The sequence below is a fragment of the Solanum dulcamara genome, chromosome 4 (assembly GCF_947179165.1).
Source record: "Solanum dulcamara chromosome 4, daSolDulc1.2, whole genome shotgun sequence".
Taxonomy (NCBI): Eukaryota; Viridiplantae; Streptophyta; class Magnoliopsida; order Solanales; family Solanaceae; genus Solanum; species Solanum dulcamara.
In genome coordinates, this window is record NC_077240.1 from 18,092,169 (window position 1) to 18,119,255 (window position 27,087).

Sequence of the window (27,087 nt, forward strand, 5' to 3'; positions counted from 1 at the left end):
TTTCTTTGGGGGGTTACATTGTCGATCGCAATCACCGCAACAAAATGGACCTTTGCTTGATAATGGAGAGAAACAAAACCGTAAAATAATGACACCTTTTGAATATTGATGTGTTGTGTGTTCCTTCTCTCTCTCTTTCACACAGAGAGAGAGAAATATATACTCTCTCTTCCACACACTCATGCCCTTTTTGTCTTTCCCTTTGCTGTTAAGTCTTCCTTTCTTCTGCTTCACCTAACCTCCAAATCTTCTCTTATTTCTTTCAACAATGGCAGCAACTTCAGCTTCAGACTTTTCCCAACATTCCCATTTCGCTCAAAGAGACTCAACAGTTAAGCAGCAGCAGCAGCATTCGAGTAAGTCTCGCTCTCACATCTTCTTGAAATCTCTACTAGTCATGATTGTTCTTGTTGTTGTCCCACTCTTTCCTTCCCAAGCTCCTGACTTTATAACCCAAAGTATAGTAACTCAGTTCTGGGAGCTTTTTCACCTTTTGTTCATTGGCATTGTTGTGTGTTACGGCTTGTTTTGTAAAAGAAGTAGTAGCAAGACTTATGCTGAAACACATTCAAGATTTGATAGTTCAGATGCATATGCTTCTGGGATGTCTAATGTAGCTTCAATCTTTGATAATGGGCTTGAAAATTATTGTGGGTCTGATGAGAAAAGAGTGATCCCAAATTGGGATTCTCAATTCTTGCATCATGAGAGTAGGGAACAGGAAAGGTTTGAGCTTGTTGAGGGTGAAAGAAGTAGATCTTTTTCTGATGAAAATGAGGCTGAGATTTTATGTGGGTCTGATGACAAAAGAGTGATCCCAAATTGGGATTCTCAGTTTTTGCATTATGAGTACAGCGGCCAAGAAAGGTCTAATCTTGATGAAGTTGAGAAGCATAGATCCTTTTCAGATATAGATGGTGTCAAAAATACAGAGGTGTTTAATGAGAGGGAAGTAGCTCAAGTTTGGAATTCACAGTACTTTCTTGGTGAATCTGTGGTGGTTGTTGCCAATGGAAACTATGGGGTTGAAAAGGTATCCCACATTGACCATAAACCTTTAGGCTTGCCAGTTAGGAGCCTGAGATACAGAGTTAATGCTGAAAACTCTGAATCTGTTGTTGAAGATACTGTTAATTCAGGGGCTTCGTCTGATAGTATGGGTTATGAAGTTAGAGAGGAGACGATAAGAGGTATGGCTCCAGTCAATTTGAGGAGGAAGTTTGAGGAAGCTTCTGGACCTCGCCAAGTTTCATGGCGCTCGAGGTCTGAGAGGAGGGAGCTAGAAGAAGTGAATACAGTTAGACCGCCTTCTCATTCTAGACCTCACTCAGTTGGACAATTGGAGTTTGGGTATCTCAAGTCTAGGTCATTCAGTAAACCAGTATCCTCTCGGACTAGTCCTACTTCTTGTTCACCAAGCATTACCTCACCTTCATCCTCTTGTTCTTCAGAAAATGGAAGTGGAAAAATGCCACACTCTGACCCACATTATGCATTTGACAGTATGTCCATCTCAGCTTCACAACAGACAGGAGCATCCATTGGAGAATCAGCAGTGCTAACTTCAAATGTCAAACAATCTAGCAATGAGTCATGTTCAGAAATGAATGTGCTGCTGAGAGATGACTACGGAGAGGATGAAAAGAAGATGAAAATGTATCCTTCCAGCAGAGAAGCGTGTCATGTTCAAGGTCATCCACATTCTAAGTCCCACTCTGCTGGAGAAACTGAGTTTGAGTATCAAGAGCCTTGGTCATTCTGGACTCGAGTACGCGCTCAAATAGTTCCCAATTCTTCTTCGCCCAGAACAATCTCACCAATATCCTCTGCTTCTCCAGAGATGCCAAACTCCAGAAAGCAAGACCTCGAGAGACTCAAGAATGTCAAGCCTCCACCCATCCAAGTTAGTCAACCAACAGCGAGATCAATGGATGATGCAGCTGCATCTGTTGCTTCAAAGGCTCGACAATCTACTGTTGGTTCTTCCTCAGAGTTTGATACGCTTCGCACATCTGAAGATAAACTGAAGGATGCTGCACCTGTGAATGGTGAAGCAACATACCATATCTCAAAGTCTCGAGCATTAAGCATTGGTTCTTCTTCAGAAATAAGCATGCAGGAAAGTTCAAAAGATAAATTGAAGCATGTCAGCAAGGATCTTAAACAGGATTCGTCGTACACACGAAAAGAAAGTGTCAACTCTTTGGTCTCAGAAGTGAAGCAGCCAGTACCTGCGAAAAATTCATCAAGGGGAAAATCTGTCAGAACATTTAGATCCCGAAGAAGTTATATTGATAGATCAAAAAGAAAGGTCGATTGTCCAAAAGAAGGCGGCGATGTAAATGAGGTAAGTTGTAATCAATTTGACACAACATCCTCCTTGAAATGCATTAATCGAAAAGGGGATTCAAAACAACCAGTCAATTCCAGAAAAGGCATTCTTGACAACAGTGGGCCAATTCCAAGCTCAACATTCTTTGAAAGTGAGCCTGAAGCAAAGCAACATTTTACGAATACAGACATTGTGGAGGCCAAGGAAAACTCAGAATCCAAAGGGAACTCAGAGACTGCGTTAACCAATTCTCACATGAGTTCAGATGAAGAAGCTGACTTTGACCTTGCTGATGATGTGGATCTAGGAAGTGAGGTTGATAGAAAAGCTGGTGAATTCATTGCCAAGTTCAGAGAACAGATTAGGCTTCAGAAAATTGAATCATTTCGACGAACCAGTGGTTAGTTGCTAAAAGTCTATTGGAATGTTATTAGTATGCTAAAGAAGGATGTCTTCCCTTGTTTTGTGGGAACCCTAGTAAAATTGATCATTTGTTTATATGTTTAGCCTCTCTTTGTGTAAACATACATTGGAATGTTATTAGAAATTACCTGCTCAGGTATCTAGGAGGGACACACTTTCTTGCGCCCTTCTCTTCTCGGAAGAGAAATCTGTAGTCTCATTTTAACTTCCAGTTTACTCAGAATTCTTGTAACCTTGCAATTCATTTTCCAAGATTATATTTTATGTATTTTCATCTAGATATATTCTTCAAGGTGAATACATATCCACATTTGGGTCATCCGTTATTTTCATTATACAAGTAACAGAAAGCTGAATTGCCCAAACATTATTATCAGATTGCTGCGACAAATATGTTTCTCTCTTATTGTGCCGCAACTGCTTTTTTCATTCATAATTGCATTAGCTTTCACTATTTTCCTTTGCTTTGTCATTTTTAATTCTCATTACTTTGTTATTTGACCCCTGACATCTCTATCTTGACCTGCAAAAGTTGGCTTTTGTTTCAAAACAGGTGGAGATTCTCTCTATTTTTCTTTTCAGTTTGCAAAAATCTTACATGTTTAGTTGAAACAAAAGGATTATCTGTTTTTGTCCAATTAAGTATTGCGAAGTTGTCTTTTCATATTGTTGAACTTAAAGACCTGCTTCTTCTTTGTCATAATTGAATGTCTTAAGGAAATCAGTTGTTTTTTGAAGTCCAACCGAAAAGATGAAGTTTCAACGATATGACATATGATCCTAATTCCTAATAATTTGCAAACTAATAAAAATGTACCCTGCCTCATGATAAACAGTAGTGTGAACTGTCAGGACCTATTGTCCAAAACTAAAAGAACTGGGCTTCTCTTGGTCGGCATGATTTCACAAATTCTCTTGGCTTCCGTTTGCTTTGCAAACCTTTCCTCAAATTTCCTCTTGCTTGATTCAAATCTCTTCATATCATTGACGATTTGTGTTGCTTTTTGCATTATTGATAATGCAACTGCAGAGAACTTTGTGTTGTTTTTTGCATTGGTCCTGTAATTGCACTGCAGTTCCTCTGTTTCTGTGGGGAACAATCAGATAGGAGTTGTTTTTGATGAGGAGGAGGAGCAACTTCTACACGCTTGATGGCCACATTCATCTTCATCAATGGTGGCGGCTCTTTGCTGATCTCATCATATTAACACTAATATTGTCTCCATTATTCCTGTGTTAGGTAGGGATCTGTCGTGCTCCTCCTTCTCGCTTCTTTTGTGTGTTACTCTCCATCTTCGTGAAACCTTTGGGACTCTGTTTCTCTTTCGTTGTTTTCTCTCCTTCATCAAGTTTCTTCTTCAACTGTGGTGAAATAAATTGTTTTTCTGGAGGAGGAGCAACTTGTACACGTTTGATGCCCAACATTCATCTTCGTTGATCCCATCCCATATCAACAGCAGTAGTATTATGGGAATGTCGTGTTCCTTCTCTATCACCATCCAATTGTTCCTTCCCCCATCTTTTCTTCATCTCCGTGACACTTTCCATACTTGGTGGTCAAATTCTAAATTTTATTAGTACTTCTATTTTTGGAATTTGATTTAGCTTGTTCGGATGAATTTTGTAATAAACATAGACTATGATGAAAGAAGCAAATTGATGACGATATTGATAATGAAACTACATATTTAAGTATTTTCTAGAATTGATTATTTCTTTTAAACAGAGTGCGAAGACATTTTTTTATTTTTAAACATTCTGCTTAGAGGTAAAAAGTTGAGATGATTAGACGATACAACAACATACCTAGTACCTAGTGTAATCTCATAAGTATGATATGAGGAGGGTGGCGTATATGCAAACCTTACCCCACAAATGATAATTTGAAAAAGCTTTACAAATCAACCTTGAATTTTCCTTAACACGTTTTAATGTGTATAGTTAACTGATACATCCACCGGTATGTTTTCGATTCATCTCATCCTCTAATAATTAATAGCGTTCCAACTTCATTACTTTTCATAAAAAAAAAAAAAACTGGAAATATTTCTATCCATTGAGGAAATACAACTGCACAATCAAATGCCTCTAACTATATATGACTGTATGAAAAGAAGAAAACTATCTTTGAAGAGCCAGAGGCGCTTTTTTAAATAATAAAACAGGATCAGATTGTGTATGAATCAGAACAAGTGTTTATTGTTCTGTTATTATATCTGAATGAAGAGAGTATCAGTAACAACGTCTGAGATTGCACAATCAATAATACATGAACACATCAAATACAGAAAGAAACCAGAGTTATAAAACCGTGGTTCAATCGTTCCACTTATGAAATGCAATAGGTTTCACTGTGAGAGCAGTGAGCCAAATGAAGCAAAAAAACATGCACGCCAACCAGTAGCGTGCGATTATTTAAGACCTGTACCAATAGCATGGTGTTAGTTGTTCACGAGTAGGTCACAATGGAAAAAAAAAATGTAACCCTACCGAGAAAAAAGGAGAAAAATGTTATTACTACCTACTGAAGTTTTATCAAAATCCATAAGGTTAATTCCTAAATGCAACTGGAAATCTATAGGTAATTTCATAAGCATCTGTCATAGCAAAATGGAGAAAACATGCATAAGATATTATGATTACTATTCCAAATGATGTGTAAATTTTTTACTGGATATTCTTATCTGCATGCTACTGGCTAGTATTTTAGCAAGTTATACGCTCATTGGGAAAGGGGAGATAGCAGATAATTAAACATTTCTTATGGAATATAAAACACAAATCAAAGAGTTTGATGTTAAGAGGAAGATTTAACTAACCTTTCGAAGAAGCTGTCTGTACATCAGAGATCAGGAGGGAATACAGAAAGCTCGAACCTTTGGGATTTAACGGTTTGCAGCTTGTTTTTTTTGGCTTGTATCTCTCGGGCAGATTTTGCTGCTGATTTGGTGGAATTTCGCAACTCCATCACTCTGAGGCTGCGTATATCAGCCAGGCCGATGGGGATCTTCTCAAGTTTATCACATGATATGAGAAGATGTTTAAGTCTCGGGAAGTGATCACCTGAAGCATTCCAAGAAACTAAGTTTGCCCTTTCAATGCATAACACTTGTAGGAAAGGAAAACCTCCAACCTTTAGTTCCCAGTGCTCTCCCTTAAATGCATTGTCTTTCAGCTTCAAGATTTGAAGGTACTCCAGCTGATTCAATACAGATATATCATCCCACTCCAACCAGGTGTCTGATAATGTCAGCTTCCTCAACTTTCTTGGAAATACAGATGCTGGAGGAAGGCGTAATTGTTTCTGATCAGTCTGACCAACATTTATCAGCTTCAAGTTCTCAAGACATTGCAGCTTCTTAACATTGTTGAACAATACGGGCTTACTTGGTTCCAGTAGCTTAGCTATTTTTCCACGAATGCCCAGTTTTTTCAAGTTTGGAGCCCTCGAGAGAACATCTTCAGTGCAGCTTTCTGGTGCAATTGTGGAGAGGGTTTGCAGGCTTTCATTTACCAAGGTAATCTTACTAGTTTTGGGGGCAGCAGGCGTAGGCAATTTAGCAGACGTGTTGGTGTGCAGATGCCTCAGTCGGGGCATGTTCAGTATGTCTGCTTGAATATCAAGATTGATCTGTTGTGTGTTAACGATGAGGGTTTGTACGTTCCAAAGTTCCCCAATATGTTTAGGAAGGACCTTGATCAAGTCAAATGAGAAAGCAATATACCTCAGATGATACAATTGAAAAAACTCCTTGCAAAAGCGATTGATTTTGACGGATTCAGTGTCAAACACCCTTAGCAATGGAAAGACTTTTGATATGTTTGCAATGACAGTCGGGGGAGTGTCAATTTTTTCTGGAGAAAAACATAGGAATGACCTAACATGCTCTCCAGAGGGCTTCTTAGAAATGAATTCCACAACAGATGAATGAATGCACAAGCGGCGGTGAGTGGATATTTCACGAACAGATTGCTCACCATCGAATTTTACTTCATGGAAAAGATTTTCCTCTGTCGTGGCCTCTTGCCAGCAAAACTCATACAACATATCATGAACACGACAAGTTTTGATTTGGCCATCTGACGTCCTTCGCATTACCATGACTAAATTTCTGTTTACGAGTTCATTCAAGTAATCCTCTGCTTTACACTCAAGGGATAAGTTCCCTCTGTACTGGATGAACCCTTCCGCGATCCATAAACGGATCAATTTCCTAGCAGGGATTAAATAGCCTCTGGGGAATGCACCAAAATATAAAAAGCAAGCTTTCCAGTCATAAGGCAAAACATCATAACTCATCCGCACCAATTTATTACAATTATTTGGCTGATCTCTATTTATGAAATGTTCGCCCACACTCTGATCCACTTGTTCCCATTCCTTTGTTGTCTCGCCTTTCCCAATTAGAGCTCCTGCAATCACCACAATAGCAAGGGGTAGTCCATTACACTTCCTGGCTATGCTTTGTCCGTATGTTTCCAATTCGGGAGGGCATTTAGCCTTGTGAAAAGCTTTTTTCTCCAGTAAAATCCAACTTTCTTCATCAGTCAGAAATTTTAAATTATGTGGACTCTTGTTCGAATATTTAGCAACACTGAGATCTCGAGTAGTCAACAATACTCTATTTCCCTTTTCGTTTTTCGGAAAAGCAATCTTGATACGATCCCAAGCATCTCTCGACCATACATCATCCAAGACAATCAAGTATTTTCCTCCTTCTCCCAAAATCTCTCGTACCTGATCAGCTAAATCCTTTTCAGACATATCACGGCAATGCTTGGTGTTTCCGGTGAATTTACTGATGATGTTGAGATATAATTCTCTTGTCTTGTATGATTGGGAAACATAAAGCCAAACTCGAGTAAAGAACTCGTACTCAATCTTTGGATGCTTGAAGATCTTAGTGGCTAGTGTAGTTTTGCCAAGACCAGGCATTCCAACAACTGGAATAACCTCTAAATCATCTGATCCTTCAAGAAGACGGTCGATTACTGTCTGCGCCTCATCGTCAAAGCCAACCACATCATCTTCCTCAACTACAGGAGGCTTTTAAAATAGCAAAGATAAAGATTAAACATAGGAAGTTAACATTGACAAGAAAAAGCACATGCAGCCAAAAGAAATAGTAGTATTATAGTATGCATTTGTGCCTGCAGCAGAAAAGGATAGGTCAACTAATAGTACCAAAGCTGGATTTTTCAGACAGAGAGCACTAACATTACAACACTTAAGACATAATTATTATAATATTGTCCAATCACCACGACTAACCAATTTAGTCATCACAACTACCATCACCATTAACGTCATCTACCACCATCACCAATGCCAATTACTATTTTCATTCGCTACCACACTTACTATTTCAATTAATATAATCAATTCTATCAACTGCTACCACCACTGCTATCACCGCATCCACCATCTCCACCATCACTACCACTATTGCGGCCAATTTGTACTATCCATCACCTCCATCATGCATCATAACTAGCATCGCCACAAATTACCACTACACATTCTTTAGCCATCCCTATCAAGACCACCCAATATTAATATCAACAACTTCACCATCACCACTATCAACCGCCACCATCACACCAGTTACTACAATACCAGCTAGTTCTATCATCATAACTATTACCACCACCATTACTAATCACCAATACCAATCATTACCACAATCATAACTACAAATCATCTTCACTATGACTAGCGGACATAAATGGTTCATTTTTTTGATTAAATAATAATTTTATTTTATTAAATACTTTCTTATTTGAATTGTATATTTTTTTGATATATAGTATTGTGTATTCTTGTTTTCAATAATCTTTTTTGTTTATTGATTATCGCACTAATCTGTTATTATCTTTGCTTCCTTTTGGTAGACATTACATTGTTTTCTTGTTATTTAATATGCATACAGATTTAATGAAATTTTCAATACAAATACACAATTTAAACAAAAGCTTTTGGGTTGGATTGGAACCCGTAGCCGGACTACTGCCTCCGCCACTGAGGAGACTACTCCACTCATTGCCTCAAGGTTTTGAGTTAGATGATCAAAATTTTTGCATGATACCAGAACCGAATATGCAAGTTCTCCCCCACTCTTAATAAGTTTTAATTTCTTTAAGTATCTAATGAATTTTGTTTTTTTTATTAATATAGTTATATGTAACATATCAAATAAAAATTGATAAGATTTTTCATGATCAATTTGGTTTTAACTTTTAGATGAGCTGAATTGGACGGATCAAATTAATAAATAAACAGGTCATTAAACCCGCAAAAATATGGGCGAATTGAACAGATCCTTATATTTTCATGGGTTAATTTTGCCGAAATTGAGGGCTTGAAGCGATACCTGTCTCTCTTCCCCAGCTCTGTTGATTGAATCATCGTGATGTTGAACTGCCTGAAGGCTATGTGCGTTGTTTTGCCGGATTTCTCTCATTCTATCTCTGATACCTTTAATCTCCTGAGCGGCCTCCCTCACTCTTTTATAATGTCCAGGTTTGTCGAAAACCCCTTTAACCCCTTTATCCTTATGAAGCTTAGCTTCGATTACAAACTTATCAATAGCATCTTCAGCAAGATTCACCACTTTCCTTATACTCCTCACTAATTCTTTCTGAACTGGGTTTTCTCTGCGGATCATGGCAGCTTGCTGCAGAAAGGCATTGAATTCGCGCAGATCTTCACGCAGATTCTCGACTTCATCTTTAACTCCTCCTATTAACTCCGCATTGTCCCGCAACAATTGCATCAAGTTCTCTAGCAGAAAATCCACCCCTACATCAACCATATTGTTTTCCTTTTCCGATGATTTCTGGAGAAGAAGTAAAAAGTATGTGCAAGATGGATATGTATGGTGTAGGCTTCTTGCAAATAATCAACGAATGCATTAATTCTTAAGTTTCATTTGAAAAGTTGACTTCGATAACTTACTATTGCCTTACTATTTCCTCTTTGGTTTACTTCCGTCCTTTTCTGAATTTTGTATTCCAATTAGCATTTTAAAATTAGTAATTTAAAAGATGTCGACTGTTGTTCTTTTCAACTTGATCGATTCGTTATATTATTTACGGAAAAAATCCTTATTTTGGTTAACCGTAAAATTTATAAAAATCAGTTAAGTTTGATCAAGCTCATTTTCTTTCGATCTAACTCTCAAAGTAGGAATAAAATACAAAAAAGGTAAGGTCGAAAGTCTTTTTTTATTGAAATTCTAAGAAAAAAAAGATGAAATATTTTGTAGAAATTAAGTTTTGGATGACTTTTCTTTTTCACACTCTTTTATATGTCAAAAAGTTAATCTTTTGCTAAACTGTTAAATGACTATACGCTAGCTTTGAAAAGACTACTTAATAGTATGTACGTGTATGCACTCTGACGTTTGAATTCGAGGCTGATTGAGGACAGGTTGACGCTAGGCTCGAGACTAATTGTCGATTTGTTTGAGGATCATTATGAGAGTGATACAACTGTATAGTAGTTTGTCTCCGGGGAGGGATCCTGTAGGCTACCGTGTTACAAAGCAATCTTGATCGCGTCGAGACAATATCGATTCATGTCATGCCGCGAATGATTCCCCAAATTTTTCTCGAGTCGGAGTAAGTATGAATCAATGTCTTTGCAACCACGTGTTATGGCACAATTCGTTCTTTTTCCAAAAGCAATATTTTCCTTAAATTACTAGACTATATATTTAAAATTATTTGATTAAATCTAATATTTATTGAATTTTTTTATTAAAAAAATAACATATATTATCTTCCGCATGTAATATTGGGTTCTAAACCACCTTGTTGAAGGCCTAGATCCACCCTGACGACATTCATTGAGATCAAGATTCTAGGAAAATCACTTATTGTACTCATTGATTTTGTGCACACTTGCCATTTGCCAACATGTGATTTTAACGGCTTAAATTTAGACCTATATAGAATTGAAAAATTATTAATTTGACTTAGCAAATGATGTCAAAATCTAATTTAGATTATTGAATCGAACTACATAGCTTATAAGTAACACAATTATGCAATCAATTTCAAACATAAAACAATTTATCTGAGGGGCGGGAATTGATCGAGATTGATTTTAATACAAGGTATTCTAAAATTATGGGATAAGTTTTCTACACGCACTAATGTGGACATGTTATTCGTAGCTTTGAACATATTAATATTATTGGAGGTTGTTTGAACAGATTTGAATATTTCAAGAAAGATTTGTTTAGCTGATATAAGGCAGACTTTAACTAATTCGATTGTTTGTTCTTCCTTAAAAACATGATGCATGTGTTGTTTGTATGTATTTAAATCATCTAATTCCTATGCTTGTAGTGATGCATTGATTGATACTTCTACCAGGTTCTTTGATTTGTAGTGACACTATTTAGTTGTTCAGCATGTTTATCACTCATTTACCTTTGAGTTGTTGATAATATTTACTTGTGATATCTGTTTAGTTGTTTAAATTTATCATGCATTATCATATAGCTAGTAAGCACACATAGCTTGGTCAAGATAGATAATGTCGTAAGACCTATAGCAATTTTAGCAGATATAGTAGTTTGTATGTCATATCTACTTGCATTACTTGTATTCAATCCAACTTGGCTATTTTACTTTTATTTCATATCTATATTTGTATTTATATATAATTTACTATTTTTAAAGATTTTTTTCGGGGTGGACTAGAGAGGGGGTTGAAGATCTTTGGGTTTTTAGACTCATAATATTTAATGATAAAATTTTTGATGAATCACTAGAATTTGTGATGGAATATCAAAATTATGATAAAAAATCTCGATAAATTGCTTGACTTGACCACAAATTTTTGATGTGTAAAAATTTCACCAACACATTTATTCATCAAAATTGGTTTAAATCAACTTTAAGTAACTCCAAAATTGATATACAACCTTCTCGTACAGATATCAATAATTTTTAATTTTTAAATTTAACCTATAGCTTCAAAAAATAGTAGCCCATTAATTTATCATCTTCAAAATTATTATTTTCAAACTCTACAAAATTCAGCAATCATACACTTCATTTTGTTTATAACCAAACTTATTGAAATCATTAAAGATAAACAACATAAGCTAAATGAAATAGTATTTGCTTAATTTGAGCCATAATAAGTAATGAGTCTTTAATTTTCTACAACGCACAGAAAGAAGAAGGAGAAGAAAGGAGAAGTGAGAAGAAATAATAGAATTATAGTGAATACTATTAAATACTCCCCCCTATTTCTCTTTGCTGTTAACTCTTTCTTTCTGATTTGACAAGTGGTATGACTGGAAATATAATATAATTCTGCTATTGTTAGAAAAGCAAATGGAGTGGATGTCCATTTCATGACCCACTATTGACAAATTGGCAAGTTGATTCACTTGTCATCTTTTTTGATAAAATGGTCAATCTTGGCCATTCTTGTACGGGTAGAAAAACAATAAATATACTCTACAGTTTCTCTTTTTCCTGGAAGCCCTCACTATCTCTCTTTAGAAATTTTTGTGAAGTTAAATTTATATTTCTTAACATGTTATCAGTACAAAGCTTTAATTTTTTCCAGAGAAATTAACTTCTATATCAGGTATATTTACTAAAGAAATTTTATTTTAGTTGTCTTTTCTATTTCTAAATTTAATTTCTATCCCAGTTTTATCATGTCAAATTTATCAAAATTTGAGTTTGTGGCACTTGACATTTCTGAAAAAAATTACTTATCATAGATCCTTGATGCTGAAATTCACCTTGACGCTAAAGGTCTTGGTGATACTATTAAACAAAATAATAACGTATCAAGTCAAGATAAAGCAAATGCCATGATTTTTCTCCGTCATCATATTCATGAAGGATTAAAAACTGAATATTTAACTGTGAAAGACCCTCTTGAATTATGAACTAATTTGAAGGATCGGTATCACCACCTAAAACTTACGGTGTTACCAAAAGCCCGATATGACTGAATTCACCTTCGCTTTCAAGATTTTAAAATTGTGACAGAGTATAATTCGGTTATCCACAAGGTAAGTTCCATGTTAAAATTATGTGGAGATTCTATCACTGATGATGACTTACTTGAGAAAACTCTTTCCACTTTTCACGCTTCAAATGTGTTGCTACAACAACAATATCGTGAAAGGGGATTTAAGAAATATTCTGAATTAATTACATGTTTACTTATGGCTGAGCAAAATAATACTTTGCTGATGAAAAATCATGAAGCCCGTCCCACTGGGTCTGCTCCATTCCCTGAAGCAAATGTTGTAGCAGCGCATAATTAGTCTGAATCAAGACAAAATAATTATCATGGTTGCGGTCGTGACCGTGGTCGTAGACGTAGGCGAGGACATGGTAGAGGACGAAACAATTATCGTCATCATGTTGTAAATAGACATGAGAACAATAAAGTTTCTCAAAATAATTCTTCTAGGGGTAAATCCAATATTTGTCACCGGTGTAGTATGAAGGGTCATTGGGCACGTGAGTGTCATACGTCCGATCATTTTGTGAAACTCTATCAAGCCTCTCTCAAAAGAAGAGATAATAATGTGGAGGCACACTTGCATTTTCGAAATAATGATGATGAAGCAATCCCATCAAATAAACATGAAAATATTGAGGCAAATATTGCTTATAAAGATGATGATTTCAGAGATCTTCCAAATATTACTCATTTGGATGCAGAAGACTTTATGAGTATTGATTGAGGAATTGATCATCTAACGGGGGATAAATCTTATAAAATAGTTACTGTTTTCTTAATTATATGTTTGATATTATGTTGTACTTTGTAAAAATATTTCTTAAAGCAGTTCAATTTCTTAAAGTTTTTATGTTGTTAGTTTTTCACGTTCTTATAATGTATCTCTTTTATTTATGAAGAATATAAAAATTCCCCAATCATCAGTTGAATCTAAAATCAATTATGATGATATGTGTCTTATTGATAGTGCCACAACACACACTATTTTAAGAGATAAGAAATATTTTTCTTATTTGATTATGAAAAAAGCTAATATTAATACAATATCTGGTAGTACAAGGTTAATTGAAGGATCCAGAAAAGCTAAAGTTATACTTGTTGGGGGAACAAATTTAACAATTAATGAAGCATTATGTCACAACCCAACCCCGTGGGCCGTGACGGGTGCCCGAACTGGACACTCGCATATACCCCTGCTAGTTATAAGTAAACCTGTCTCCTATTTGAGTCATAGTGTGCCAACAGGCAAGATAATATATAAGTCGATGAGGCTATCGTAACATATAGGCACAACTGTTCACACATACATATACAACCCACATATATGTCTACAGACCTCTAAGAGTAAGAAAAGTAACATAAGTCGGGACAGGGCCCCCACCGTACCCGTAATCAAGTAAATATATACATAAAAGGTTTAGTACCCAAGATCGGCTCCGATTCAATGGAGCTTCTTCCAAATTTGCTGGGTGGAATCCTAAGCTAGCGGATCCCCAAAGTGCGCGCCTGTACCTGCGGGCATGAAATGCAACCCCCCGAAAAGAGGGGGTCAGTACGGCATATGTACTGAGTATGTAAAGTATAAAACATCAAAAGGAGTGCACATCTAACATAGGGATGCAGGGGAAAGTATAACATTCAACAAACTACTGTACCTACATCTCATAAAATAAAGTCGTACATACTATCATCACATATTGTACCCGACCTGTTCGGGGACCCGATGTAACATCCATATCACTCTGTTATCATAAGCATCTATGTACTATTAGTGCTATCTCATATAATAATGTCGAGGAACGTACGACCCGACTCATTTATCATATAGTAATGCCGAGGAGCGTTCGGCCCGATCTATATATCATATAGTAATGTCGAGGAACGTTCGGCCCGATCCATATATTATATAGTAATGTCGAGGAATGTTCAGCTCGATCCATATATTATATAGTAATGCCGAGGAACGTTCGGCTCGATCCGTATATCATATAATTATATTATAGCCGGCTCGGGACTCGATGAAAGATGTATTACAGTATACCCGAATGAAGTAGTAAGTAACCATATGCAATCTAAACCATCATTGGGGACGTATTAAAATAATCAAAAATGAACTATCACTCAAAAATTAAGACAACAGTCATAACAAGTACCTTTGGAGTGTCCTTATGGCTTGCATCAAAGTAGCACTTTTGGAGTTATCTACTCGTATCAAAGCATAATAAAATATCTTTTGGAAGTTATGAAAATGGCCATCTTAGTGGCCTTGAGAATGGGGCTTCCTTGGGATCACCCATACTTCATCTATTTGTTTCATAAAGTTCATGCCAAAAAAGAAAAAAAGATTAACTTTATCTACTTACTACTTCCCAAGGTATAGAAAAACTTGAGAAGTCATAGTTCAATTATTGGAAGAGTTCTAGCTTAAAGGAGTGAATAAGAGTCATGATTTATACCACAACCTAAATTATACCAACTTAGGATGGTTGGATACTTTCACATGAATCGAGGCAAAAGGACATAAGTTCTAGGAAATTAAAAACGTTAGCCATCTTAGTGTACTTAAGAATAAGAGCTTTTTGTAGACTTTGTGCATTCTTCATTCGTGGCTTTCTATGGGCCATGCCAAAAGAAGAAAGAGAATAGGCTTTACATCCCCTCTACTTTCCCTCATAGAGTCATTATATATACATATGTGTGTCGTGGAACGTACGGCCCGATCCTTAGATAGTAACATATATCATACTTGGCCCATTAAGGGACTCGGTACCATAAACATTTCATCATAACATAATAACTTATGTCAAGGGCATATCAAGAGATAAGAAGTGTAGCTTTACATACTTATGCCAAAATATGCCAAAAGAAGAAAAGGTAGCTTCACATACTTGCTACTCTCCATCGTATATAAGCCTTAAGAGGCAATAACTCAACTAGTATAGGAATTCTACCATCGAGAAGTAAATAAGACTTATGATTCATACTTGGAGTTCTATGAATGGAATTATCCCCACCTTCCGTATATCAATCACTTAAGGCTAAGACATGCCAAAAGAAAAGAAGATAGCTTTACATACCTCTTACGGGTTACTCTTTATCCCGTTCGCCTCGTCGTCCTTTGAACCTAGGTAACACGAAATCAATACGAGTATTAACAACCTTAGACTTTTCAGCGCCTTAGGTTACACACGAGTATTCCTAGAACTCATCCCCTCGTTCGCATTCTCGACTAGTTCCTTAACTAGTTAAGGCGTTAACGGAAATCGAACAGCACCTCCCCTATAATGTGCCCTTTACGAATTCCCAACCATGTCCTTAGCACCTGCAGCCAACCAACAATACAACCAGCAGCCCATACATATACATATTACGACAACATTACACAATATAAACCCCCAACACTTCACTCGAAACTAAGATACCAAAACTAGAGTTTTTAATCTTTCTTTCGCGAATTCATTAATTGCAAAGCGGAGGGTCATGTGGCTGAAACCAGCAGCCCCCCCACGCCCTCATTAACCCATTTTCCAGCATCACAACACACTATCATATGACCAGCAGTCACATCCCCCAAGCACAATGCATTATACGATTACAATTAACTATAGCGATTCCAATTTCGCTTATTTCGAACGCAGAACTTTTCAAACCTTTTCCCCAACTTCCAGCAGCTCCTAAGGTGTGTAATACACCCTAATTTAACATCATAAACTCCAAATTAGAGGGGAAGAACTTACCTTTCCCGAAATTGGCTAGAACTTGCCGAAATCGCGCCTCAGAACTTTTTTTAGCGCGCTGAATCGTCATGGCAACTTGCTGTCCGATTTTTGCTACACCAAATCATAATTTTATACTACTAATACTTCCATATCATCGTAGTATACGCTAAGTAATTAATTTACGGAACGAAATCGGAGACTCACCTTTTTTTTTCTCCCAAAACCTTGGTCTTCTCCCTCTCTAGTTTCTTCTCTTCTCTTCTTCTTTCTAGAGTTTTCTTGAATGTAGATGAAGTATATGGATAACTATGACTTAAAAGTCATCAACATATATTTATGGGCCCCTTAATTAAGGAGCTAAATTTCCAAGACTTGGGCCCTCTTGTGTTGGGCCTCAATTCTTCTATTACTATTATCCTCATTTGAGCCCAACAAGACCATACGTCTTATTAGTAATTCACAAATTAATTTCCAAAATTTCCAATTTTGCCTTCGGCCTTCCTCCATATTTTCAAACCAATTTGTCCATGAACATCACACCGGTACTAATATGATGCGCAAAATAATTAAGAGTTCACATGGACACTCTTTGAAGAACCAAAAGATTCTTCAGTTTAAAGAATTCTCTTGTGCTGCATGTTCTCAAGGCAAATTGATTACTAGACCATCAGTAATTAAAGTGGGCATTGAATCCCTAACATTTCTGGAATGAATACATGGTGATATATGTGGGCCCATTCACCCATCATGTGGACCATTCAAATATTATATGGTTTTAATAGATGCATCTACAAGATGGTCACATGTGTGCTTACTATCAACTCATAATATGACATTTGCGAGATTACTTGCTCAAATAATCAAGTTAAGAGCACAATTTTCAAATTATGCAATAAAGGCAATTCGTCTTGATAATGCTGGTGAGTTCACATCTCAAGTATTTAATGATTATTGTTTGTCCACTGGAATAACAATTGAGCATCCGGTTGCTCATGTTCATACTCAAAATGGTCTAGCGGAATCATTGATTAAACATCTCCAATTAATTGCTAGACCAATGCTTATGAGAACAAAATTTCCCATTTCATTATGGGATTGTGCTATTTTGCATGCAGCAAGTCTTGTGCGGATCAGACCCACAAGTTATCATAAAGTCTCTCCGTTACAATTGGCTTTTGGTCAGGAGCCGAATATTTTCCATCTTAAAATATTTGGGTGTGCAGTATATGTTCTGATTGCTCCACCACAATGCACAAAGATGGAACCCCAAAGAAGATTGGGGATATATGTTGGGTATGAATCTCCTTCTATCATAAAATATTTAAAATTTATGACTGGAGATTTATTCACCGCAAGGTTTGCTGATTGTCATTTTGATAAATCAGTATACCCAATATTAGGGGGAGAAAATAAGCAGCTGAAAAGGAAAATAGATTGGAATGCATTATCACTACCTCATTTAGATCCTCGTACAAATAAATGTGAACTAAAAATTCAAAAGATAATTCATTTGCAAGATATTGCAAATCAACTGCCAGATGCATTCACTGACCTATCAAGAGTTACTAAATCTCATATCCCAGCTGCTAATGCTCCAATTTGAGTTGATATCCAATAGGACAATTAAATAATGCAAATGAGTCTAAACCACATTTAAAACGTGGCAGACCGATCGGTTCTAAAGATAAAAATCCTTAAAAAAGAAAAGAAGCAAATAATCAAGATGGTCATGATATAACAGAACCTGCTCAAGAAGAGCGGAGAGAAATAACAATTGATAAAACATTGGAAGAGGTTAAGACGCCCGAAAATGATAAAGAAATTTCAATAAATTATGTCTCATTAGGAAAAATATGGAATTGAAATAATATAATTGTCTACAATAATTTTGCTTATAATGTTGTTATGGAAATAATGCAACAAAATAAGGATCTTGAACCAAAATCTGTCGATAAATGTAGACAGAGGAATGATTGGCCAAAATAAAAAGATGCAATTCAAGTTGAATTAGCTTCGTTTGAAAAATGTAAAGTTTTCGGATCGATAGTCCAAACACCTGAAGGTATAAAACTAGTGGGATACAAATGGGTCTTTGTGCGAAAAAAAATGAGAAAAATAAAGTCGTAAGATATAAAGCACAACTTGTGGATGCAATCACTTTCAGGTATCTTATAAATCTGGCAGTTCATGAAAAACTTGGCATGTTACAGCCTATTTATATAGTTCTCTGGATAACGATATTTTTATGAAAATTCCTGAAGAATTTAAAATGCCTGAAATATATAAAGATTCTCGGAAAACTTGTCGAATAAAATTTTAAAAATCTTTATATGGGCTGAAACAATCAGGGCGAATGTGGTACAATCGTCTTAGCGAATACTTGCTAAAAGAAGGATATAAAAATGATCCAATTTGCCCCTGTGTCTTTATGAAAAGGTCTGGATCTGAATTTTTTCATAATAGCATTATATGTTCATGATCTGAATATTATCGGAACTTCTGAAGAACTTTCAAAGGCAGTAAAATATCTGAAAAAAGAGTTTGAAATGAAAGACCTTGAAAAGACAAAATTTTGTCTTGGTCTACAAATTGAACATTTTACAAATGAAATATTTGTCCCTCAATTAATATATACATAAAATATTTTAAGGAGATTTTACATGGATAAAGCATACCCATTGAGTACCGCAATGGTTGTGAGATCTCTTGATATTAATAAAGATCCATTTCGACCGCATGAAAATGATAAAGAACTTGTTTGTGCTGAAATACCATATCTTAGTGCAATTAGTGCATTAATGTATCTTGCCAATAATTCTAGGCCAAATATAGCTTTCGCAGTAAACTTGTTAGCAAGATTTAGTTCTTCCCCAACGCGAAGACACTGGAATGGAATTAAGCATATATTTAGATACCTCCGAGGGACCATTGATATGTGATTGTTTTACTCGAATGAATCCCCGTCACAATTGATTGGTTACGCAGATGAGGGATATTTGTCTGATCCCATAAAGGTCGATCGCAGACAACCTATTTATTTACCTGTGGTGGTACAACTATATCATGGCATTCAACAAAGCAAACTACGGTTGCCACTTCTTCAAATCATGCAGAGATAATACCATTTATGAAGCAAGTCGAGAATGTGTTTGGTTAAGATCAATAACTCAACACATTCAAGAAATGTGTGGCCTTTCTTTGAAAAGAGACGTTCCAACAATATTGTATGAAGACAATGCTGCATATATAGCTCAATTAAAGGGAGGATACATCAAAGGAGACAGAACAAAACATATTTCACCAAAATTCTTTTTTACCCATGATCTTCAAAAGAAAGGTGAAATAGATGTTCAACAAATCCGCTCAAGTGATAATTTAGCAGATATGTTTACCAAGGCATTGACAACTTCAACCTTTGAGAAATTGAGATACAAGATTAGAATGCGTCATCTTCGAGATATTAAATGATGTCTTCATTAGGGGGAGTATAATACGCGTTGCACTCTTTTTTTTTAGTTTAGGTTTTGTCCCACTGGGTTTTTCTAACAAGGTTTTTAATGAAGCAACACTCAAGACGTATTACAAGATGTGTGTACTCTTTTTCCTTCACTAGGCTTTTTCCCACTGGATTTTTTCTAGTAAGGTTTTAACGAAATACAACATTTATGGGTATTCATAATAATTATGTATATTATTTCTTGTAATTTTTATTTTATTTTACATGGACATCCAAGAAGGAGTGTTAGAAAACCAAATAGAGTGGATATCCATTTCATGGACCCACTATTGACAAATTGGCATGGCAAATTGGCAAGTTGATTCACTTGCCATCTTTTCTTATAAAATGGCCAATCTTGGCCATTCTTGTACTGGTAGAAAAACGAGAAATATACTCTGCAGTTTCTCTCTTTCCTCTTTTCCTCACTATCTCTCTTTAGAAATTTTTGTCAAGTTAAATTTATATTTCTTAACAGCTATATATTTTTTAGATTTTTGATCAATTTTTAATTACTGTAATTGCGTAAAATATGTTAGACTTTTTATTATTTTACCATCACAGTCAAAAGCTTTAATTATTTTTTTAAAACATTATTTGACACCTCCGATCGAAAAATATGATTAATTATTTTTATTACTTTAATGATTCATGTGTTGATTAGAAAAATACATTACATAATTTTTGTAATTATAAACGTACTGACCTTAGTGGTCGAATTTGTTCCAATAACTTTAATTTGAATTGACATAAAACTTGACAACAAACTAATTTTTTTTATCTGACTACTGTGGTAAAAAAAATTGATCGTTTTTATTGATATGCATTTATCGATCTATTATTTTTTGATTGATCAAATTTGTTTGATGAAATGTACAATTATTTTAATTTGTGACTGTATTTTGATCGTTATGTCTATTTGAAAATAATGATTTTCTAGTACTGTTTAAGAGATTGTCGATGTATTGAGGCCTTTTCTTATATCCTTCTAAGTAAGTCTGTTTGGTGAGTCTATTCCACTGTTCATATGAATGTATAAAATAAAATGTACTTCTCCATTTTTGTTTCACTTGACTATTGTTGACTTGACAATTTCCGTCACGCCCTGAACAGAATTTACACCTCATGTCATTGTTAATCTGAGCATACCCATAACATTACATGAAACATCGAGCATACATCTAGACATGAGTGAAAAACATGATTTAAAGCATTTGAGGAAAACGAGTTTTATAAATGAATAATTTTTATATATCATAATACTGAAATTCATAAAAAGACACAAAGGTCAAGAATTGAGATACATATCATGATAACTGTCTATGAAACCTCTAACATAACTGAAAAAGTGAAAAGTGTCCGCTAAAAGAAAGCTCCTTACATACCTTAAACTGAACATACTAAAGTATTATAAGTAATGACTAACCCCATGAGTAAATCGGAGCTTACCAATAAGCAGAAGCGGATTCAGGATTTTGAATCTCTGGGTGTCACACTACTTTGAACAGTAACCTATAGCGAAAACTCCAGCGTAGAGCAAGATAATACTTAATATTTATTAGCAAATTTGCATTCAAAATTTAGACTTGTTATGTTGGTTTAGTTAATATTTTACTTACAAGAGGTCTAGAGTTCTAATCTACTTATTCACAATTTTTTTTACAACAAATTCATTACCGATATCTTGCATAATAAAAAAAGCTTTAAGAAAATATACCCCACAACAAAGATTAAGCTTGCATCACGGTGGTAAACCTGTGCTTTAGCCACTATCACCACAAGATTCATTATTTCTAAGGGTACCACGTTTAAGATTTATACTTTTCTTATAAATATATATACAAATATATATGTATATACAAATTTTCAATCGAGACCAAGGGGTGGTGTGACACCCCCTATGTATAACATAGATCCGCCCCTGGCAGGAAGTGCACAGCCTAGTGTGTGTGTCAGCGAATCTAAGTTTGCATCATTTTAAAAAAATAATAACCCTGGTAAAATAGATGTAAGTATATATTGAATTGTATTATATGTAATATGGCCGAATGAAACATGAAACATAACAAAATAGGAACAAGACAGTCAATAAAACTAGCCTTTATCGGGGGAACATAGAAAAGTCGACTGAATCAATAGTATGGTCCTTAATCTATGTTTGTAAATGTAGTTTCAAACATTTGTCATTCATACTTATGCCTTCTCAATTAGCTAAGCTATTTAACTTACGTTAGATTACCATGTTTATAAGTCTTGAGTTTCGTGCACTTAGATTGAAATCATGAAAAGCATACCATCATGTCATAAGGGTCATATCATAAAAAAAGAAATTGTTAAACTTAATTTTCAAATAAAAAACATTTCTTGCATATTCATTCATATATTCACGTTAAAATTCATATAACACAAGGAATAAGAATATCATTGAGGTTGAACATTTTTAAGGATGGTTCTTGAAGTTTCAAAAGGAATCAAGAATATCAAGACATGAGTTTTTTACTCTAAACCCTAGCATATTCATGAGTGAAATTTTGTAGACATTAGATGTAATCGTGGTATACCTTAAAGGCTCCAAATTCTTGAGAAAATCTAGTCTTTGGAGAAAAGAACAACAAGAACTCGTCCTTGAACCTTGAAGATGCGTTTTCTTGAAAATTCTAGGTTTAATAACCTTGTTAGAAATTTATAACTATCAAGTAGAATCACTAAAATTAACATAAGAGTTCATGGGAGGGAGTTTCCTTGGTATGGGAAGCTGAGAGGAGAAGAGAAAACTAGTCTAGGACTTGGAGAAATAAAATATAATAAAAATTCTCAAAAAATGAATTTCAAAAGAAACCTCGTCGATGAGTATGCGAGGGGGGTGTATACGGTCTGCATCTCCTGATATGCGACCGCAAGTCCCATTGCATCTCCTTAACAGAAGCTCGATAAAAAAAATTAATAGTATGCGAAGGGTGATGCGCTCCTCTTCTCACAAAATGCAACCACATGAACCCATTGTAATTTCGTGATGGATTGCCGTAAAAAATCATTGGTATGCGGTGGGAGTATGTGATCCGCATCTCACTAGATGTGATCACATGTCCTAACGCATGGTTTTGTAAAAATCAATGAAATCATGTGGTGCGCGATGTGGAATGCATGAGCGAGATATGATCGCATCTCTGAGCATTTCACTCATGAGTCTTTTCATAAGCTAGATATCGAGTGACGAATGATCCAATTCTTTCCCCCAAAGGTACGAGGGTTACACTTCCTTTAAAAAACTATTTGTTAGGGGTTTATTTTTACTAAATTATTCTTGTTAAATATGCTTTGAAAAATTAATTTTGACCATTATTACTTTGCATAATTATTTAATGACATGTGTTTATTCTTTAACTTGAATGTTAAATTACTATAATATCCCCTATTTAAAACACTCAATTTAGTATATATTTTATAATTTATATTTATTTATTTATTTATTTTATATTATATTAAAAGCAAACACATTTTCACATTGAAGGGTTGTGACTTTTCTAAAGGATTATGATTTTGTTGATGAGTTGTGACTTTTTCGAAGGATTGTGACTTTTTTTAGGGTTGTGACTTTTCTGAAAATGCACAATAAACACATGTTCATACTACCATTTGCTCGCTATAAATAGAGGAATCCCTTCTCATTTTAAGGACTGATTACAAATATATACAATAAAGTCATTAGTTTACGACAAATACATTCATATTTTATTTACATAAAAAATAGTCAAAAATCATACAAAAAGTACACTAACTATACAATATAGAAACTATACATTGACTATACAATACAACTTATCTATACATGAGCTATGCATGATGATACACTCAAAAAACTGAATATATCTTAATTATACAGGAAATATACACTGACTATTCAATCTCGATCAACTCATAATCACCTCTAAACAATCCCAAAAATTTAGATATGAAATCCTCTCAATGTTTTAAGTCTTTTGATATATAATTCGTTCAAAATAATTCTCGTTTTGAAATAATTGAATTTGTTTTTAAAAAAAAAGAGAAAACGAAGCAAAATGAAGAAGATGGAGAAGAATGAAGAATATGATGAAGAAGAAGGAGGAGGAGGAGGACAATGACGAAGACGACGGACGAAGCAGAAAAAAGAAGAAGCGTACGAAGTTCAAAGGAAAAACTAGTCATTTTTTTGGTAATTTTATATTCCGAATGATCTTTTGGCGTAATTTGTTCCATTTTTAAACTATGGATTTTCTAAAGTTTTCTACTCTTCTTCTTTTTTTAAAAAAACTCAAGTGTTATTTGTAGTTGTTGAGTGAGTTTAAGTTAAGTGGAATTCGAACACCCTTTAACCTGAATATTAAATTACTATAATACCCTAACTAAAAACACCAAATTTAGTATATCTTTTATATTTATATTTATAGTTATTTATTTATCTATTTTATATTAAAAACATAATCTCCAACAATATAATAATAATATCAGGATATATCCAAATCGCCGTGAGATGCACTCGTACTACATCCCCGATGGGAGAATCAACTATCTACTAACACATAAGCAGTCAACAACTTAAAACAATTTTTTGAATGAGTAAACAAGTCTTTTATATTAACTATCGTCAAAACATTCGCGGAAAAACTTCCTAGAACCTGAAAGTTGCGTACCAACATTCTATATTGTCTAGAATAAGGAGATGCAACCCCTAAAACAATAAAACAAATCTAAAGAGTCTGAGTCCGAACAAATGGACTAAGAAATGAAGAGGAATCCGAGGCAAACCAGAAGAAGTAGCTCACCATTGAATTTAGTTAGCTCGGAAATCATAGTTGAGGTCTCAAAGCATCCGCCTGAATATGCACTGTACTCAACACAGAAAGGGTGTGTACAGTATCAGTACACAAACCATCGTGTACTAATAGGATCATACGTTAAGTTCTAAGATATGAATGTAAGACAACCGATGATATCTTATATCAGGCGTGGTATCCGAGCTAATCGATAATATGTACCAGGCGTAGTACTTGAGCCAATCAACAAATATCCTGTACCAGACATGATACCCGTACCAACCGAGATTAAACCCTTACCAGGTATGGTACCCGTGCCAACCAGTAATCATAAACAACATGCACAATCACAATCACAATCACAATGAACAACCACACTTGAAGCCACAAGTGAATTAAAAGATTCATTGCATGATATTATCAACATGATGTCATTTCACATTCATTCCTTGTATTTTCTCCACATGCATTGCACAAGTAATGTTATAAAGCCGTTAACATGCACACATTACATACTTTTGAAAAACAAACAACCATCACTTACCTTGAAACAAACATGAACGCTCTAAAGAACTTGAGTTTTCCCCTTTTGTAATTCTTTGGCTTGTTCTTGGTCTAAGATAATTACAAAATAACATAATCAATGATCAATGGACTAATTAAATTTGGATTATTACTTAATCCTAATCCTAGGTCAATTTCATGATCATTTTACCCAAATTGGGGAATTTTCCCCCATTAATTCAATTCAAAAACCTCCCCTAGAGTACTATCATAGATTTTAAGGCTTAAGAATCAAATTACAAGTTAGGAGAGTAACTATTTTACCTTTACCAAAGAAATTGGTAGGGAAACTGAACGAAATAGTCCTAGGTCGCCTTTTCTTTTTTCAAAAATAAAGTTGCAGAATAATGATAGATTTTGGGACTTTTTTCGTCTTAATTTGCGACTGGCCTGCTATAGCATCCACCAGCCCGCTACTGCTATAGTGCCCCCACCATATCAGGATTACACCCGTTATAGCGGTTTGCACGGAGACAGAAACGCACAAATTCTCCCCCAAGCCCCCATTTCTCAACACACCCTCGAACCTTGACGTTCTAAAATAACTCTTTCATGCCAAGTTTTATATCGGGAGTTCTACTCACTCGAATTCACTTCCAAAAAGTCTTACGTACTCCTTAACATCTTGACTAACAGAAAATTCAACCCAACCTTAGACATTATCTCCAATTCTTTTTTGGATTGCCCTAGACCTCACATTACTTAGATTTCATCTAAGATTGACCTAGTCTAAAAATTTTAAGTTACTACACAAAAGTTTTCTAGCTCAAATCTTTTCATCACTGGCTTTCTGGGTCATTATAAATAACTAACCAATGAATTATAGGGGAAAGAGGAGAAGCTATATTTAAGAGGTGTAATTACGAGATTTCAAGAGTGACTTTTTTAATTTTTACATATCACAATTAATTTTAAAATGAAAAAAAAGTCAAAAAAAAATAAAAAAAGATAAATGTAATTGGAAGCCATACAAAGGTGTCATATCACTTAATCTATATCTAACTTTATATTATAGAGATATAAATATTTTCAAATATTGATTTTACAGCTTTTCAATATGCACACGATTAGTAATCATAAGAAAGTTTACCTCCATTATTAACAAGAACTTATAATCGGTCTCGGACTCTCCCAACCCTAGTGAATCCGCAACGCCTCCTATTATGGAGCCTTATCATTCGTTATAAGAAGATGGAGAGAGGCGTCGAGAGCTCACCGACTGACTTGTTCTAAATAGTTTCGAGTCTCCCTTGAACGAGTATCATAAAAAAGATATTTTGGAGGCCCAATTTCAAATAGAACTGAAGTTAGAGGAAGCTCTTCGTTCGGACAGGGTAAGAAAGGAGTCTCTTTTTGCAAAGAGGCACCATATTGGGGGGGGGGGGCGCTCTTCTATCCCTTTGGCAAATCATTATCCTTGAAAGCCTACTTTGGCCACCTATCTCAAATAGAGAGCTATGGGACCCACCATAACCAGCCTTTTACTGTTCTATTTGCAATCGTTTACTTAAAGTTTTAGTTTAATAATATTGATATTATTTTTTAAAAAATAGTGTACTACGCGTGCATCAAAACTAATTTGTTAAAATGATCGAGTAAATATTTTTTAGTATAATGACCAAGTAAAAGTAATACGGAGGGAGTACTTTGTAATATTTAAATTTGTTGATATCTTTTTTTGTTTCTAACCAAATTCATTGAATCTTGTTTAGTTAAGAAATATTTACCTTTAAAGTTTTCATTTTCTGATT

The 27,087-nt window shown here is 35.0% G+C and overlaps 2 protein-coding genes and 1 long non-coding RNA gene across 3 annotated transcripts; 1 reads left to right on the forward strand and 2 right to left on the reverse strand.

The window, feature by feature from the left end:
- Positions 1–268: 268 nt before the first annotated feature.
- On the forward strand, positions 269–3,029 carry LOC129886743 (uncharacterized). The gene has a single exon (XM_055961568.1). It carries the CDS (start codon positions 269–271, stop codon positions 2,735–2,737), a length of 2,469 nt encoding a protein of 822 aa, XP_055817543.1. The 3' UTR covers positions 2,738–3,029.
- Positions 3,030–4,927: 1,898 nt separating this feature from the next.
- On the reverse strand, positions 4,928–9,704 carry LOC129886744 (putative late blight resistance protein homolog R1B-14). Its single transcript, XM_055961569.1, has 3 exons — positions 9,127–9,704; positions 5,575–7,802; positions 4,928–5,177 (listed from the first exon to the last, which is right to left on the reverse strand). The coding sequence occupies exons 1-2, from the start codon at positions 9,565–9,567 to the stop codon at positions 5,598–5,600; spliced, it is 2,646 nt and encodes an 881-aa protein (XP_055817544.1). The 5' UTR covers positions 9,568–9,704; the 3' UTR covers positions 4,928–5,177; positions 5,575–5,597.
- Positions 9,705–13,845: 4,141 nt separating this feature from the next.
- Positions 13,846–16,776, reverse strand: LOC129884791 (uncharacterized). Its single transcript, XR_008765981.1, has 4 exons — positions 16,685–16,776; positions 16,499–16,591; positions 15,839–15,885; positions 13,846–14,273 (listed from the first exon to the last, which is right to left on the reverse strand). It is a non-coding gene; the product is annotated as an uncharacterized LOC129884791 (long non-coding RNA).
- Positions 16,777–27,087: the final 10,311 nt, after the last annotated feature.

Coding starts and splice junctions, on each gene's coding strand:
- LOC129886743 (XM_055961568.1), top strand. CDS start 269: ATGGCAGCAACTTCAGCTTCAGACTTTTCCCAACATTCCCATTTCGCT.
- LOC129886744 (XM_055961569.1), bottom strand. CDS start 9,567: ATGGTTGATGTAGGGGTGGATTTTCTGCTAGAGAACTTGATGCAATTG. Junction 7,803..9,126: donor GAGCTGGGGAAGAGAGACAG/GTATCGCTTCAA, acceptor CTATTTTAAAAG/CCTCCTGTAGTTGAGGAAGA.